At 40.3% G+C, this 19,486-nt stretch overlaps 1 protein-coding gene across 5 annotated transcripts in view; it reads right to left on the reverse strand.

Moving 5' to 3' along the window:
- Positions 1-1,251: 1,251 nt before the first annotated feature.
- LOC146702481 (RNA binding protein fox-1 homolog 3-like) overlaps positions 1,252-19,486 on the reverse strand; it is a 611,273-nt gene continuing 593,038 nt past the window's right edge. For 4 of the 5 annotated variants that reach the window (XM_085465384.1, XM_085465381.1, XM_085465385.1 and 1 more), the window contains one exon: positions 15,670-19,192. In XM_085465384.1, coding sequence (XP_085321510.1) covers positions 19,148-19,192 — 45 coding nt within the window. In that variant the 3' untranslated portion in view covers positions 15,670-19,147. Of the gene's footprint in view, positions 5,975-15,669; positions 19,193-19,486 lie in introns of those variants that run through there. The other variant, XM_085465383.1, reaches the window with a different exon arrangement.

The following is a 19,486-nucleotide window of genomic DNA, read 5'->3' on the forward strand; positions in this document are numbered from 1 at the left end:
AATCATAATACACTAACATAGTACGAGTATAACTATATAAATTTAAATTACTGTCTCCTTATTGTCTCAGGTTGCATGTTTCTCACACAGCACACTGGTATTCTCAGCTTCTTGGTCTTTCCTATACTACTGCACTGCAGTGGTATAGAAAACGGCAGGAATGTCTTAAAGACATAAAGACCTGGATGCCCGCTAACTTTCTGCTTCTTAATTCAGATCAAACTGAGGTTATTGTACTCGGCCCTGAAAAGCTTAGAAATATGGTATCTAACCAGATTCTTCCTCTGGATGGCATTACCTTGGCCTCCAGTAACACTGTGAGGAATCTTGGAGTCATTTTTGACCAGGACATGTCCTTCAACGCACATATTAAACAAATATGTAAGACTGCGTTCTTCCATTTGTGCAACATCTCTAAAGTTAGAAATATCCTGTCTCAGAGTGACGCTGAAAAACTAGTTCATGCATTTATTACTTCCAGGCTGGACGACTGTAATTCATTATTATCAGGAAGTCCTAAAAACTCCCGGAAAACCCTTCAGCTAATCCAAAATGCTGCAGCAAGAGTCCTGACAGGGAAATCAAAGTGAAGTGAAAAGGATGGACAGGGTCAAGCAGACTGTGGCGGTCAAACAATGCTCACTTTGTGCTTTTGTGTTCTTTGTGCCAAATTTGTAACCTGTTTCTTCTATTGTACAGTTTTGGGCACCCAAAGAGAAACTGTTGCTTCAGTTTCCCATTCTTCTGATTGGCACCTGACGTGCTCTTCTGCTGCTGTATCCCATCTGCTTCATGGTGTGACATGTTGTGCCTGTGGAGATGCTCTTCTGCATACTTTGGTTGTAATGAGTGTTATTTGAGTTACTGTTGCTTTCCTAGCAGCTTGAAGCCATCTCACCATTCTCCTCTGACCTCTAGAAACTGTTGCACCACTTAAATCCCATTTCCTCCATATTCTTAAGTTTAATTACGAGGTAGGCAGGTTCTTACAACCGTGTCAGCATGCCTAAATGCACTGAGTTGCTTCCATGTGATCGGCTGATTAGATATTTTGTTAATGATCAGTTGAACAGGTATGTCTAAGTGGCTTGTGAGTACATATTCATATTTATTTTACCATTTAATTTGACCTATGTATGTTAGGTAGCTGAACTGAACTGAACTCATAATATTCAGTCACCAACTGCAGGCTTGCTGTAACACAACTAATGCTGCTGACCCAAACCAAGTCAATCAATGGAAGAGTTTCAGGGGAAAGAAATGTTTATTAATAATCATGTTAGTAATAACTGTAATAATAACTGTGATAATAATGTACGAATATTGTAATAAATAGTATTGTTTCTTTGAAGCACATTAAAAGCACACATAAATCAACCAGTTAAAGAAATACCATCCAACACACACACACACACACACACACGCACACACACACTGTAGAAGTACACGTGTGTCTGTGTACTTCTACAGTGTCACTTGCACAGGTTCAGTCTCACATTAGATGTCTCTTTGTACACATTAATACAGGTTTTTGCTCTTGACATAAAGAATAACTGATACATAAAGAGTAGAAGAAAACACTGGAGCCTCAAACACATAAATAAAAGCAGACTAAAAAAATGCAAACATGTAAGTTAGGTCTTTTTTTCTTCAAATTTTACTCCATAGTCACCAGTCAAACCTTTGTGCTTTGGGATCTGCATAGGACCGGGAGGCTGTTGGCATTCAGGAGTGAAAAACGTTCAAAGGCAACCAGATCATTTAAGTCAAAACTGCTGAAGAGAAACATCATATCACCGGATACAAATTCATTCAGGACAGTCTTTTGTTTGCATTTCTGACGTGTGTGCATACGTTTGAAATTTATATTATTTTGAATAAAACTTCAGACATACTAGAAATGAACTAGCGTCTGCATTTATCCTGACTGAAAACCAACCGTCAAGGCCAAATCGTTTTCAGTTTTCTGCCGTACTGTAAAACACCCCTTTTTTTACTGACAGGTGAAATCAGCAACATTTTTGAAATGATTAGTTTGAGTATTGTTTCATGCACACATGTAACAATTATGAGGGGTTTGTGTGTTTGGCGGAGCAGAGGAGAACACTGGGGAAAAATCACGAGCTTATCCACTCGAGAGCAGTTAGAAATTCTTTATTATGTTTTATTTGATGTTGTTTTTTTTATAAAATGGAAGAAATGGTGTAGAGAAGACAGTGACAGCAGAGACTCGAGGCTGAGAATCTACCGTTATCTCCTGTGCCATTTTAGCAGGTGCCCTAGATCTGGCTTCCATTGTCCCAAATTATTTCATAAACAGATTTAGAAAGAAGTGCATAGTTAAAGTGAGGCATATGGGTAACAAATCTAAATGCCAATAATATCGATCTTCTATAGCAATAACATTGTTATTCCAATTAACAGTTGGTTCTGCTGCTAATGACAACTTTAAATTGTTGTTCATGTGTTTTCTGAATTGGAAACAGTTTGGTAGCCTACTCAAGAAAGAACACTTGTTGGAAATACTGTAAAGGTTATGTAAAGAGTAAATATTGCAGATCACAGTATAATTTCTATACATTTACAACAACACTCCAGGCTAAGTTAGTGGGCTGCTCAAAGGACTCCAGTAAGGACTTCACGTTTTCACTTGCATGGGTTAAGTTATATACATGTACGTACTCTAAAATATCTTCCAGCTTTTGTTTTGTGCATAGTTCTTGGATTTGTGCTCACTGAGCCTGATGTTGTGTGAAACAAATAAGAGACATCTTTTATTATTATTTGGATAATGTGGGCGTTAAAGTAATTAAGGACAGAGATGAATCACAATATAACTTAACCTCACTGAGGTATTTAAAAGACAACTCTCAATAATAATATTCATAATAATAATAATGATGATGACTGAATTTCCCGGAGGAACCTACCCGGGGGATTGATAAAGTTCTATCTGTCTATAAGATTTGATAACTCCTTGTAGGGAGATAAAAATGAGATATTTAAATAAAATGTTGTCAAATCCCAGTACTGGTGAAACACCCACAGACCAACTGTATGCAGGATCGGGACTTATGTAGTGTCCTTCAGTTTAAACCTGTCAGAACGTGTCTTTGCAGCAAGTATTCTGTGACTTTAGGGTGGAGGTCAGTGGGTTAACGGGGGAGGTAGGTGTGGTTTTGGCTTATGGGTGGATGTTGGGCTCAAGTGTGGAAGAGGGGGAGAGGAGGTAAATGAGGTCTGGTTGCCAGGAGCTTTAAGAGTAATAGCTGCTTTAGGGCTCGTATCTGAGGTATACACAATAGAAACAAATGGGAGTAGTTTTGGTAGGAAGCCCGAGGATTTTTATATCTCGTTGCTGAGTACGTGTACTTAATGCAAACATCACATTTTCTGATTGGGGAAGGGAAGGACCAGGGTAAAAGGCCATGCCACAGGGGAATACCACAGCTAGAGTTAAAAGCTACTTCAGACCTTTAGATAATCTCTCCAACCAGCAACAGATGAACATCATATACAGTACATGTAAACAAGCCAAGAGAAAGAACAACAAGGAAAAAAAGAACAAAAATAAATTACAATTAGAATAACACAGCAGCGATCAGAGGAAACCTGATCTCTGCTAAGATTGACATCGTTAGAATATTTTTTGTTAAGTCCCAGTTCATGTCCAGCTGCCTGATCCCACTGCAGAAGCTTTTTCCCAGATGAACAACTCAGCAGTGGCACGCTGAGGGTGTGGTAGAGGCATCGTTAAAAAATCTGTCTGTAGACACATGCTCATTTAGTCTTTGAAAGAGTTTTTAGACATTCATGTAGAGGACAGTACGGACAACCAGTCTTTCACTGCGTGAAGGAGAAAGAAATGCAGCACTAACAGTGTAACAGTGCATCCTGTCACACAAACATCTGCCTCACTGAAACACCAGAAAAACAGGAGAGGAAGTAAAATCTGGGTCTCCGGGACAGTCATCAACATGATGGAGACATGATATCACCACGGTCATAAGAACGGAGTCACAGCACTAAAGGCACTCCAAGGCCAGCGAGTGATCAGCTTAAAAAGACAGAATTGGTCCAAAAAGGACAAAAGACAAAGAGCCAATCGTTCACACTCAGCATGAGCTTGGGTTGCCTTCGTTCTGTCACACCGAGTTAGATTACTGTGGCCTTTCAGTTGTTTCCACCTCCATCACTTTATTAACTGATGTAAATGAGTACTGTCCATGGGATCACTTAGTCTTATAGACCATGTTACCTACATTACCAAGTGCTATGCATTAAAGTAAGAGTGCAGTGAGACTCAAATCCTCCTCGGAATTAAAATAAAGATGTAAAGGTTTCAGTGTCGTCATATCCATAAATGTGGTAAAACATGCTACGACCCACAAATCAAACAAGTGCATGTGAGCGTCCTGCAGCAGAGCGTCTCCATTTCCAACAGGACGCACTGCTAAAAGTTTCCCCACCTCAGACTGGTCTCGTGTTTCTTTGTTGTCCTGTTCCTCACCACAGCATTACCCTCAGCACCACGATGACACTACGACTCAGCTACACAAAGACAAACCAAACAACTAAAACTCTCTGTAGTACTTCACGCTTCAGCAGGACATGTCTGTTCACCTTTGGGACATGACGTGATCGTGAGGAGGAGGTCCAGCATATTATCAGAAACATGTTACTATATCATTTACACGTGTAATAAATATACAGAATACTGTTTGTTCTTTTGAAGCACATAAAAAACACCATCTGCCTAAAAAGTTTAAGTTACATTCAGTAGCTGAACAAAAGAGAAACATGAAAGAACGACACATCATCACACTTACACCACGTCCTGCGTCAAAGCTGAAAAATCAAACGTATGTCCAGGAGGTGGAGATCACAAATGACTATATTTATATATAAATACTGTCTTCTTACTGCCAGTACAATGACTACAACAATAGTAGATGACAACAGCTGACTCTGCACCATGGCTGTGTTTTTAGTACAATGCGTAAATACAGAAGGATGTCAGCAGGAATCCATAGAAACAGAAGAGTTTACACAGACTTGCTGTCACTGTGTGACTTTTCACTTTAACCCCTCTCTTAGTCCTTTTGAGTGGTGGAAGCTGAAGGCTGTGTTGAAGCACATCATCATTTCCACTTTTCATTTTTTACCCACTCTCTGTTCCCAGCCCTACCCTGCCTGTGCCAACACAATGCACAAGAGCAGTTTTTACTCCACGGCACAGTAAAACCACCAGACTGTGGTGACATCAGGCAGCCTGTCATTAATGTCCCACCTCGCTGGAACTTGAGTCGAGCTTGTAGAGGAAACCCTAACCCTTTTTCTTATCTGTGTGTATTTTTGGATTTAAAAGGCAGATTTTCTGACCGATACAGACGTTATTAGTGGAAGACAGGCTCAAAAAGCTGTAATCTCATTATGTAGTGACAGGCCTGCTGGACCAGTTGCCCCACACACCTTAACACACACACACACCCAGCAGAAGGCATGTGGGGCATGGTGGCTGACCTTCAAAAGTCACAGGGAGCTGGCGTCTCCTCATCTCCTCTTTGAACTGCACACAGTTTCTTTTTTTAAACATACTTATATAATACACACATATGGTATATAATATGTATATACACAGAGTGATGTTTGATCTTTTCTGAAACCATAAACTTAAAAAAGTTTACAAAAATAAAAATGTTTTATCGTGACCTTCCTATTTGGTCTCTAACACTCAGCAAGGCTTGTTTTTCAGGAGTTGGAGCTGGTCGGCTCCTCTCTGCTCCCAGGCTACAGACTCAGCGGTCCAGGTCCGGCCTTACAAAGCAGGCCCTTTGTCCATCCCCTTAATTCTTGACAGAAGGCCATTTTTTTCTTTTAGTTGATCTCTGTTAGTGTCCTTCTGTGTCCACGGTGATCTTCTCTCTTTTTTTTTTAGCAGGTGTCCATCTGTACTCACTGTTTCGTTTATTTACTAAAAGAAGAGGGCAAGAGCACAGAAAATAAGCAAGTCAGTGTAAATAAGCTGCACATCTTCACTGGCTTTTACACTCTACTGTACGCATCATGAGCATAATCTACTGTAGTATCCAGCCACTGAGAAGAAAATATGCCGGAGGATTTCTTTCCTGCAAGCTTATAAAAGCACAGTTACAACAGCAGCAGCAGTTCAACCTAATATTTGAACTTTCAACAGTCACTAACAGCTTTTGTACGGCTCATGTTTTTTATTTTGTGCTTTTTGTTGAGAATTAAATTATTCTCTGTGATTTATAACTGTCACCTGAAGCTGCTTTACTGTAATGAAGTGTAGAGTAATGTTACTGGCTGTTCCTTAGAACAGTTGGTAAGTCCACAGCTTACTAAGAACGTGGTTATTTCTTATATTCACCATGTTTTTACACAGTGTCCTGGCTTTCCAGGAGAAAGTTGCAGAGGTTGTCCAGGGTTCACAAAGTTATCAGTGTTAGTGAGATAAATGAAAACAGAAAATGTTAAGAAGAACTTGAATGACAGCGTTACTGAACATGACACGAGGTTGTGTTGGAAAGAAGGGTCCAAGGAATTCTGCAGGCTGCAGCTCCTTTTAGAGAAGCAGAGCAACAATGAACACGGATGGGAACTGATAAGAGTTTAGTGATTATTCATTATCAATATCACTTATCAATTCCCATTGGCTCCAGTTTGAGGGTCACCATCACCTCTCAGCAGCATATCAAAGACATTACATCCATGCACATTAACTACATGCAGTGTGATCGAACATTCGTGCATGTTGGAGGTGTTCCCCGCTTTGTTGTGATTGGTGATGTTAAAAAAGTGAATGCACATATTACACAGAACACTTGTCTTAACAGTAATTCCCCAGGATAAAGACATTCGTTACTTTCATGTTACTGTGGTGGAGCGTGGTAGGCGGTGCCGTGCGGACGCACCTGCACGGCGTCTGCAGATCACGCCCGCGGTGTTAAATCACGGGGAAGCAGGGTTGTTGTGGTGGTGTGACCAGTGTAAAAATAAAGATGGCTCAAAACACGGATCTGTGGTCCCGTCGTGCCATAATTCCACCACACTGGTGCCGAACCCTAGGATGCGGCACGACGGGCCCACAACAGAGCCAGAGAAGGGAGGAGCTGTCCCAGATCATGGCTGACACGGCGGCTATCCAGTGGGAGCAGGTGGCGGAGGTGCGTCGCCAGCAGGAAGAGCTGCGGGACCAGACCGAGCGCCACCTGAAAAGGATTGGGCATCTGGCGGCGCTGCTCTGGGCCTGGGCGCCACCCCTACAGGGGTGTCACGACGGTGGTGGAGGAGCCGAGTGAGGCACTTCAGCAGCCGGAGGCGGCAGACGAGTGCTCACGGCTGTGCCTACACGGTCGTGCCGGTTTGCCAGGTACCGGGCGTGCCCGGCCTCCGGACCAGCGTTGCCATCACCGCTGGAGACTTGGGCGGCCTACGCAAGAGACACTGCCCTGTCATCAGGTTGGAGGCCGGGGGGGGGGGAGTAGGTTCGGCCGGATGGCTCCCCGACCTCAGTCGGGCGATGGGGATGTGTGGTGGAGCGTGGTCTGTGGTGCCGTGTGGCTGCACCTGCGCGGCATCTGCAGATCACGCCCGCGGGGTTAAATCACGGGGAAGCAGGGTTGACAGGGTTGCTGTGGTGGTGTGACCAATGTAAAAATAAAGATGTCTCTGTGGTCCCGTCGTGCCATAATTCCAGTTACTCTGTAAGATGATCTGAACACTGTCACATAGTTACCACTGAACAATATAAACCTGAAGGCTACAGTCACACACACCAACACAATCCATCCTGATGACCTCACACGTGATCTTTCTCTGAGCGTGTATGAGCACAAAGCAAAGATGAAAACCAGCACAAAGAGACTTCATAATGGTTGTCACGGTGATTCTACTGTAGCAACATGAACAGGTAGAAGTGGAAGCTGCAGCCTGACTGCTGTTCAGCAGCAGCTCAGGTTATCACGGTGCTGGGTCAGCACTTCCTCATCACTCTGCGTTCTTGGCTAGCTTAGAATATTCTCCACATCATTAAACGCTACCACCTGCTGGAACCACTGACTAAAGGCAGGATGGATTCATACTTTTGTGTTCTTTATGCCATTTAATTTGGTGGTTTTCTCTCTAAAGCACCTTGAGGCGACTGTTCTTGTGATTTGCTGCAAAATGTCAGACACTGTCTCTGAGACAGAGTGATGCCACAAATGCGACAGCCTAGTTTGTCGTAAAGACAAAGTATGCACAGTCGGAAATGTCTGATTAAAGACTCGTGTTACGATCTCTCCCTGAAACAGGAGAGCACTTTGTAAAGATAATGATTGATTGCCTTGGAGCGTCAGTCTTGTTTTGGTCTTTGAAATTTGTACTGAGGATATATACAGAAGGTTTCTGTTTCATACAAAAGAAATGATTCAGTATATTCTCTGGAGATTTCACTGTTTGTAAATATTTATTTTATTTGGTTGGAACAGATCACAGAATCTAGTTTTCTGTTTTGTTTGTGTTCATCTGTAACACTTGAAGCTTTTGACTGGTCACAATGAACATAAATGACAGAATATAAATAATATTTAAATAAAATGAACCTTATGTTGTAATATTTCATTTAGGAGTAAAATGAAACCTTTAAGCTTGGAAGAAATAGTGATTTGAGTTTTACTGGAATATGTTGTGATGTTAACAGAACCTCTGTAATTTCAGGGGGATGTTTATTGATTACTGCTTGTATGTATCACAAAAATATCTTATGAGGGAAAAAAGGCAATCAAATATAAAAGTTTAGAATAAACCACAGCAGACCAAGAATACATCATACAGAACAAACAAACAAACAAACAAACAAACAAACAAACAAACAAACAAACAAACAAACAAACAAACAAACAAACAAACAAACAAACAAACAAACAAACAAACGCTGACACACATTTCAACTACCAAAACATTTATGTCTGAAAATCTACTGACAATAACTTGTGACATTACAACACAAGATCAGCACAATTTAAAACCTGACAAAGTGACATAAACATCAGTGACAGTCAAACAGACGTCTCCCTCTGTGGCTTTATCCAAACAAACGAGGCCTTTAAATGTGTTGTGTTGCTGCCACAGTCACAGCCTCCGGTGTTTGTGTTGTAGAGAGATATGTGTTGTACATGTGTTGTAAATGTGTCAGCTGAAGTGTGAACTGACTGAATGGGTAACAAAAATAAATCAAAACGTGTCAATAACTTGAGTCCATGTAAGTTTAGTCAAATTGTCAAGACAACAGATGTCAACATAACGTTAAGTCATGTGTCTTCACAAAGTTTTGTGTTTGCTTTGTGACTTTTATGACCCTATTAAATCTTCCCGAACATCATAATAAAAAAAGAATTCGTGAAATGCATCAATCCATCCATCCAGAGACGGGCTGGAGCCCGGATAAATCTCCAGGCTGTTGTAGGGTGAAAACACAGAGCCAAAGGACGACTTAGACTAACTCCACTAAGTCTTTGCACTGTGGGCAGAAGTCCATTCAAACATGCTGCAGTTTAACCAAGCACAGCACATACACATAGAAACACATTGAGTTCATTTCTGTAAAGTTTTAACACTAAGAAAAGCAGCAATATGAAAAAGGAAACCGCTGGATTTATTTGATCTTTTGTTATATTTTCAAAAGTCATTAGATCTGCTTTGATACGATGATCACAGATACATTTGAACACAATAACAAAGCAAACTGTCCGCCTCTGTCACCAAATTCAATGATGAAATGCACAATGATGATGATGATGATTTTCTTTACAGTCAATATTAATTTGTAAATAAATCTTTTGCTTTTTTAAAATTCCTGGCTTAAGCGTTGGGCATCTGTAAACAGGACACCGAACAGCTGTGAAGAGGACTGATGTCACAGGTTTAAAACACACATCACTCCTAATCATTTCCAGCCTCTTTTGGATTCCTGAAGAGGAACACACACACACACACAGAGTTGGTAATAATACTCTGTTACATTTCTTTCTACATTTCTTTCGACGATCAAAGCAAACATTCGTGTGTGTGACTGGAAGAGCACAGATAGTTAAACACATGTGTTGTATTATTTATTATTTACATGGTGGTTATAAGAAGGAGATGTCCCATCACCACTGAAAGCACATTTTTATAGGTGGAGTAGTAGAGATATTTCTGCAGATCTCTACTACTTTCTGTTATACAGGCAAGTTTTTCAGTGAAATGTGATCATTTAGAAAGCAATTTCTAAATAATCTGACAAATTGGTTTAATTATTTTATGTGATTAAATTCTTTTGGCTATACAAAACTTTGGACAACTTTTGTTGTTTTTAGGTGTGCATCACGGGTAGATAAGCTGCTGGGTTTAAGAGCTTCTGACAGCCAAGCGTACAAGTACCTCAAAACTTGCATACCTTAAGCCAGAACAGTGAAAGCTGATCATGATAAATACACACTGCAGGGTAAATTTAGAAAACACTAGGGTGGACCACAAAAGAGAAGATGATGGTGGCTAAGGAACAGTACAAACAAGATCACCTCACTTGAGGACTTGGTTCCTGGAGTATTTAAAAACAGACACTATCTCTACTTTAAGATTAGGCTTCAAACTTTCCTTTTTGCTAAAGCATATAGTTAGGGCTGGACCAGGGGACCCTGAATCCTCCATTAGTTATGCTGCAATAGGTGTAGGCTACCGGGGGATTCCCATGATGCACTGGGTGTTTCTTCTTCAGACACCTTTCTCACTGTCACTACCCGATCTGTACCGGAAACCTGATCAGTACCACACATGTGTGAAAGGCCACTACTTCCAATCGAAGCATTTGATGATAGTTACGAGTCAGAGTATCTGTTAAGATGTTAACAATAATAAGCATCTCTTACAATGTTTGCAGTAATGAAACATTTTAATATAATGTACACACACACACAAAAAAAAAGATAGTTACAGATCAGGACTCCCCGATCCGTACCGCGCATGTGCAATGTTTTCTTCTTCTTCTGTTTCATTTAATGGCAGTTTACTCCCCAGTGTACGAGGATACTGCCTCCTGCTGACCGAGCGAATGAACCCTATTGTAAACTGAAGTATTGTCATTACAAATCGTGTGTGTATGTGTTAAATTTGATTTATTGATAGTCGAGTGTGTTTATGCTCGTCCGTGCGGAGAGGATTGTTGGAATAATGATGATGATGTCCGCTGTCAGTTGTCAGTAAACACTTCATCTGGCTGATGAATCTTTATGTGACATATTACTAAGTCTGTATTATTAACTCTGTAATTCGGCGCTATTCTTCTTATTTTCGCTGTTGTTCAATCGGGGGACGCTCTCTGTTGGGGAGAACAGAATGAATCCATTTTTTAAATGTCCCGGGCAGTCGAAAAAGAGGCAGAGCTGTCGAGAAATGCTAGGAGCTAACTGGGTGCTAACCGTGTCATTCAAATCTTTACCTTACCTTACAATATAAAGCACCATGAGGCATCTGTGATTTAGCACTACATATATATGAGGTGAATTAAAATGAGAGGCACGTTGGCCTAACAAACATTAACCAAGAGACAGGAGAGTTGAAAATTAAGAACAAAGCAGCTCTCTGCTCATTTGAAGAGTCTGAGAAGTGATGTAAAGAAAAACCGGGATGATTTTAAACAAGAAATTAACCAGAAGTTTGCCAGACTTTCTGCCAAACAGCAGCTGTACAGTGGGACGATAAGTGAAGTGGAGGTGTGGCTGGAGAAGCTTGAAAACTGGGCAATAGAGGCAAACTGCTCTCATTAACTCCAATGTCAATAGAGCTTACAGAAAGGTTAATTATTTGGAGTCAAGAAGAAATAATCTCTGCATCTTTGCCAGAGGGGAAGGAAGGCGACTCAACTCTAAAGTTCGTACAAGACCAATTTGGATCTGAACTCAGCAGGCCAGGTGACTTTGACCTTCAAATACAAAGGACGCAAAGTCGCTAACCCGGAAACCTACAAATGGGGCACCACCAAGGCCACTGTGGAATATACTACAGAGAGAAGACTGTGCTCTTTGACCATAACAATGCCTCAGAGATTGTACAGAGGAGATGGTGATGGAGTTGCAGTGCAGCTTGAGAATAGTGCCTTTAAATGTAAATGGTTTAAAAACCCAGTGAAAAGAAGACAGGCATTGACTAAAATGAGGAAGAAAAAAAGCATCATACCTCTCCTACCAGGAACATGTTAAAATGGGGACGTTTGGATATAAAAATATATCAGTGAGACTCGAAAAGACTGTAGTGAAAAACAGTATGAACATAATTCAGCACTGTATTTATTGCTGATGTTATAGCACAGGGCCTCTAAATAATGCTTTACATTAAAGGTGCTAGCACCTATGTTTTTTTAACCATTACTGAAATAATTTATATGCTTTTGATCCAATACATGCTAAGTGGACACAGTGGAGGGAGTCATGCCCAGTGACACGTCGACATGGACCGAGCCAGGAATTAAATAACTGAGCTTCCAACATCTTACACACACAGACTGCTCATGGAATGGACTTATTATAATTTAAATAATAGCATTTTATTCGTTTATTATTTATGTTGTTAATCATTGTTTGCTTAAATTTCTAAAACAGAATTAAAGAATTTAAATTTAGCATGACCTATAGGTGGGATATGGTGGACGCTTTATTTATCGATTCTTGGGCAGAGGCTCAAACATCTGGGCCACAACTGTCTAAAGTATGTTAAGAACAATTTGTAGTAAAGCAGATAAACAGCAGAAACACGCACTGCCTTGTTTCAGTCGCAGTCCACCAAATCAATCAAGCAAATAAAATTGCATCAACTAAAACTCTATAAAATCACTCTATACAAACTGCTACGAGAGTTACTTTACATTAAAGTTCATACAGTGAACTCATACAAGCCTTTACTGTGAGCATCACCTCAGGTCCAAGACTGGAGAATAAATGATGTCGATAACAGAACCCACAATAAACGGATCCATATCAGTTTATAGTCATATTCAAAGTGCACAAAGCCTGCTGCTGGCCATTGATAGGTAACGCATGTCTGACCTGCTGTCACTTGGATCTGGAGCTGTGCTGGAATACGAACAGAGATTTTTAGCTAAAATAAAAAAGCACGTCAGCGCCTTGGCTGGCACTAACACACATGCCACAGGGCTAATGTCTCAGAAGGTTACAATGAGCTAATGATCTAGTGAGCTAGACTACATTAGCAACATGTGTGACAGGATTTAGAGAACAAATAAAAATGAGCAGATGATTTATAAGCCACAGTAACATCCCTGTGTTATCAGAAGAGTTTGCACGTTTGCTCACGTTGTGGCATAAAGGAGCTGCCTATTGTTTTGGATTTAGGGAAAATGTATTTAGACTTCTTAACTCAAACATCAAAAACATTATTATACTATTAATAAGTAGCTTAAAAGTTAAGTAACTAAAGTAAGTACAATAACTGCATCTGAAATATTGCAGAGTAGAAGCAGAAAGCAGCAAAAATGGAAAACCTAAACAAAGTACAAATTTACATTAGCGATTATTAAACTACTTGAGCAGATATATTCAGTTCCCGTCCTCTCTCAGTGTGTCTTAGGGGTCGTGAGACTTACAGTACTGTTGGTGGTGGTGAAAAGCTCGGTGCTTATTCAGCTCTCAAAGATGTTTCTAAAGCCATCACACATCCATCTCTGTAGCAATCTCTCAGCATTATTATTCAACAGATATTCGTGCAGGTGTTAAATAGTTTGACCAAACCGTGTGGATGGAACTATCTTTTTGTTATTTGACTGAGAGTACTGAAATATCAGGTAACTAAAATGTGTCCTTTAAGAGTGAGAAGCAACAAGATACGAAGACTAGACTGTGCCATGATCAGCTGCACTTTTAAATGTTTTATTATTATTTAATTGTTTGTTTATTGTCATTAGTAGTAATATTGATGTATTCGTTTATCATCATTATGGTGAACATCATAAATCATGACCATATACATATTAAAGCAGGGGGCAGAAAGAAAACCACAGTTTCATAACACCATTGTGAGAAACATCCTCTGTTGTTCCTACATGTGCATACGTGTAATTATTGCCTCCACAGAACACGAGGAGTCATGAAACATGAAGTATTGGTATATAAGCTTTTTGTTATACACTTGTCTATTAGAGACATTCAGCAGCAATGGGATACCTCCGACCTCCTGGGCACCGTGGCAATGATCAGTAGACTGAACGGTTCTCATTTTGCAATGGTTGACACAGCTCTTCCTCCATACTGTGTTAGAAAATCAATTCATGCTGAGTTTAGATAAAAAAATATCCCACTCTTCCACTCACCTTTCAGGTTTCATAATGCAACACTTTCTTTTAGCATTTCTGATGCAGTTTCAGCTCCTTGAGGGGCAGGGACAAGCGAGGGTCAGGTTTGAGTCCATCTAAGTCAATATGAAACTAAACTCCTGTTCATGGACGGGAACTAGACAAGACCTCAGCAAATGTGAACATATATAAAAGTTTTAGCAGTTTGCTGGTTTGGAGCTTTCAGGTGTGTTAACGTAATGCCACAGTCTTTCAGGCAGTGGGTGTCCCAGCAAATTCACCCCAAGTTCAGAGTGCTGAGAGAAACTGCATAAAACCCACTTCTCAAACTCTAACATGTAACGTGGTAACTGAGGCCTGTAAAGTTCAAGATTAGAAAAAGACCAAGTACAGGGAGTGCAGAATTATTAGGCAAGTTGTATTTTTGAGGAATAATTTTATTATTGAACAACAACCATGTTCCCAATGAACCCAAAAAACTCATTAATATCAAAGCTGAATGTTTTTGGAAGTAGTTTTTAGTTTGTTTTTAGTTTGAGCTATTTTAGGGGGATATCTGTGTGTGCAGGTGACTATTACTGTGCATAATTATTAGGCAACTTAACAAAAAACAAATATATACCCATTTCAATTATTTATTTTTACCAGTGAAACCAATATAACATCTCCACATTCACAAATATACATTTCTGACATTCAAAAACAAAAACAAATCAGCGACCAATATAGCCACCTTTCTTTGCAAGGACACTCAAAAGCCTGCCATCCATGGATTCTGTCAGTGTTTTGATCTGTTCACCATCAACATTGCGTGCAGCAGCAACCACAGCCTCCCAGACACTGTTCAGAGAGGTGTACTGTTTTCCCTCCTTGTAAATCTCACATTTGATGATGGACCACAGGTTCTCAATGGGGTTCAGATCAGGTGAACAAGGAGGCCATGTCATTAGTTTTTCTTCTTTTATACCCTTTCTTGCAGCCACGCTGTGGAGTACTTGGACGCGTGTGATGGAGCATCGTCCTGCATGAAAATCATGTTTTTCTTGAAGGATGCAGACTTCTTCCTGTACCACTGCTTGAAGAAGGTGTCTTCCAGAAACTGGCAGTAGGACTGGGAGTTGAGCTTGACTCCATCCTCAACCCGAAAAGGCCCCACAAGCTCATCTTTGATGATACCAGCCCAAACCAGTACTCCACCTCCACCTTGCTGGCGTCTGAGTGGGACTGGAGCTCTCTGCCCTTTACCAATCCAGCCACGGGCCCATCCATCTGGCCCATCAAGACTCACTCTCATTTCATCAGTCCATAAAACCTTAGAAAAACCAGTCTTGAGATATTTCTTGGCCCAGTCTTGACGTTTCAGCTTGTGTGTCTTGTTCAGTGGTGGTCGTCTTTCAGCCTTTCTTACCTTGGCCATGTCTCTGAGTATTGCACACCTTGTGCTTTTGGGCACTCCAGTGATGTTGCAGCTCTGAAATATGGCCACACTGGTGGCAAGTGGCATCTTGGCAGCTGCACGCTTGACTTTTCTCAGTTCATGGGCAGTTATTTTGCGCCTTGGTTTTTCCACACGCTTCTTGCGACCCTGTTGACTATTTTGAATGAAACGCTTGATTGTTCGATGATCACGCTTCAGAAGCTTTGCAATTTTGAGACTGCTGCATCCCTCTGCAAGATATCTCACTATTTTTGACTTTTCTGAGCCTGTCAAGTCCTTCTTTTGACCCATTTTGCCAAAGGAAAGGACGTTGCCTAATAATTATGCACACCTGATATAGGGTGTTGATGTCATTAGACCACACCCCTTCTCATCACAGAGATGCACATCACCTAATATGCTTAATTGGTAGTAGGCTTTCGAGCCTATACAGCTTGGAGTAAGACAACATGCATGAAGAGGATGATGTGGACAAAATACTCATTTGCCTAATAATTCTGCACTCCCTGTATTGGTTGTTTGTCCTAGTTAGCAGAAGAAAGTCTCTTCTCTCTAAAAACAACAGTGTGGTTTGGGTGTGCAGAGTTTCATCTGAACAAACTACAAGACTTCTGAAACAAAGTGATGAAGTGATGAAGTGTATCAGCATTCTAGGGTCAAAGCTAAGGCATCTCTGCAACAGCTAATACTTAAAGTGGGTTGTGCAACAGTTGCAAAGAGTTAATGAAATGAAAAAAAAAACTGTTGCAATCCCCAGACCTCGACAGAACTTAAAATACTATTGCTGGACTTTAAGAGAGCTGTCCGTTAATGAATGCCCACAAACCTCAATGAACTGAAGCAACATCATGAAGAACAGTGGGTCAAAATTCCTCCACAACAAAGTGATTTACTTGTAAAGACATACAGAAACAAAATAACCAGCTCTTGCTGCTAAAGGAGATTCTACAGGCTGTTGAATCATGGGGTGTATTTGGTTTTTCACAGGAGTCCTGGGAAAATGTTGTTGTTACATTCAACATACACACAGTAACATTGTAACTTCTTTAAGTTCTCCAGGCCTCTTACAGGACATTCAAAGCTCTTCAGTAGGTGTTTGCTGCCTTTTGTTCCATTCTCTGTCAAGATTGTCCCAGACTGCTGAAACATTGTTGAGGTTGTCTGGGTTAATCATTCCTGCTGCTGCTGATTTTCAGTCTAGTTCCTGTATAATTTGGTATATCTCAGCCTTTTCTCGCTGGTTCCTTTCTTAAAAATGGCTGCCACTGAAAAGCACCCACCCTAATTCTGACGAGCCTTCAGAGAATAGTACATGGATCAGCTGATCATTTCTCAGGTCCTGTGTCAAGCCTTTGCTTTTGCGTTGCTATTTCTGAAGGACATGACACTGTTCATCTATTATAACATTTTTTTTAGGTCTGCCATGTCTTTTTTTGTCCTCTATTTGTCCAGTTTCCTCAAATATTTCGACACACCATGTCAACATATGCCAAGATTTCAGCTAATAGCTCTTGGAAATCACCTGGTTGGCACAAAAATACAGTTTTGCGCCTGTCAAACTGTGTTATGTTTGAGTGACTTAAATGAACGGTGGTTGGAGACTGCTGTGTGACCAAAATTATTGTAAAAGTGAGTAATCAACTAACAAAATCCCAACCTTTGACATGGTTGGTTTAATGGCAGGGACCAGGTCTGAGTGCATCGAGATGGCCATAAACAGGAAAGCAGTGACAATAAGATGATATCAGTTTGCTATCAGTTTTCAGTTGAACTGGTTCAAGCAAACATTGTGATACTGCAGCAATTTACTGTAATACATTGAAAATCTGTTGCCACTTGCATCGTTGTGCTGCTGTTCCTTAGGAATCTACTGTAGTGTCATATTTTTTCTGTCTTTCTTGAAACTGTCAGCATTTTTCACAGTAAATATTAAAGTTAAGTGGCCCAGCTGGTCACATAGTGCTAAATGGATGGGAAATTTAATTCTGGCATATTAAACTGTTTGTATCTTTGTATTTGACTGAGAGTGTCTGAAGATAAAAGCACGAGACTGTGAATACTGCACATATTAATTTAACTAATCCTAACATATTATACATTTAGACATTAAATATTACATTTAATCTTACACCTTTCTGTTAAGATCCTCTGTTTAGTCCAGTTCAGCTCTGCACTGAGTATGCAGTGTAAGTCAGGCTTGGCACTAAATGCTCTAAATAAATAGACAGAGCCAAAGTTTGGGCACTGTGGTCACAGCCTTCAGCCACCCACCCGAAGCCACCCCCCTCACTCTAAATACATAAATATTATCACACACACACACACAGCGGGTGCAAAAGGAGACAAGCTTTCCTGGGTTACATTTAATGCAATTTACAGTAAACTGTTTGCCAAAAAACGTTGCTTGTTTCAGTATTTGAGCCCACTAAAGCAGACTGGCTGAGGCTAGTTACAACATGTGCATCTGTCTGAATTTACAAGAGTTTTCCTCTGAATTTATCTTTGCCAGTCTGTTTGAGAAAGATTACAGTCAGTCTGAGCTGCAGTGAGACAAGACGCTTCCCATCCAGTAACCTTTATACGTGCCTCATGTCCAACAGTGGTTACCTACAGGTGGAGTCTGCAGGCTCAACTTCTGTTTACAATCAGTCACTGACAGCAAAAACACACAATCACTCAGCAGCCTAACCCTAACCCTGAGTACTGAGACTTTAAACAAACAATTTCTCTGAAAATGGTCAAGGTACAAGAACTGGACTGAAAATATGTGAAAAAGCAGCTCAAAGAAAAACTTTGAAAGGTCTTGAGAACGCCTGGAGAATTAGCTCAGGACCACTTTAAAAACCAAAAAAAAAAAAAAAGGCTGGCTCCTTGGAAGCACAACAGAAAGAAAAGAGGGATGGCTCAAGACTTTTGCACAGCAATGAACATATGGATATAGGAGTATATAGGAGTCTAGGTAAACAGATTTAAACTGGCACCAAAGGCCACTTCAAAGGAGCCGAGTCACAGGGCAAAACAAAAGTTTCTTTGAATTTCATTAAAGTCTAGTTTTTGGTCGGCTCGGTCCACATCGGCTAAAACTGTCTTTGTTCAACTTTTTCAATCCAAACATTCAAATCAACACATTGTTATTTACAACAATAAGTACAGTACATCAATAAATGACATCAGTAAATGTTTACAGTCCGTAAACAGGGAAGCAGTTTTAAGAGAATTCTTGCATGTCAGAGTTACATCTGCCACCTGGAAGCATCTTGCTGTGAGTTTTTCACGAAGGGGGTGAAAGCTGTTTTTAGCTGATTTGAGTTTTTGCTTTTTATGTCTGCGGCAAAGGAAAGGGGGGCCTGTCTCCCTCTTTTCTAGTAGGGAGTGAAGCGACTGCACCCTCCTCTGTAAAGGCTAGCCTGCAACATCAAAGATGAAAAGCTCCAATCAGTATTCAGTAAAGAATCATTATCTATCTATCTATCTATCTATCTATCTATCTATCTATCTATCTATCTATCTATCTATCTATCTATCTATCTATCTATCTATCTATCTATCTATCTATCTATCTATCTATCTATCTATCTATCTATCATCTGTCTGTCCATTTGTCTTGTTTCCCTGTTTTGTCCATAGTAAATTTGTGAAAAACATTTATATACACTGTAACTTTAAAAGGTATATTATGTGAAAAATTATATTTATTGTTT

Source organism: Copadichromis virginalis, linkage group LG8, assembly GCF_057382275.1.
Source record: "Copadichromis virginalis isolate Kocher_CV1m ecotype Utaka linkage group LG8, C_Virginalis_male_GT1.1, whole genome shotgun sequence".
NCBI lineage: Eukaryota > Metazoa > Chordata > Actinopteri > Cichliformes > Cichlidae > Copadichromis > Copadichromis virginalis.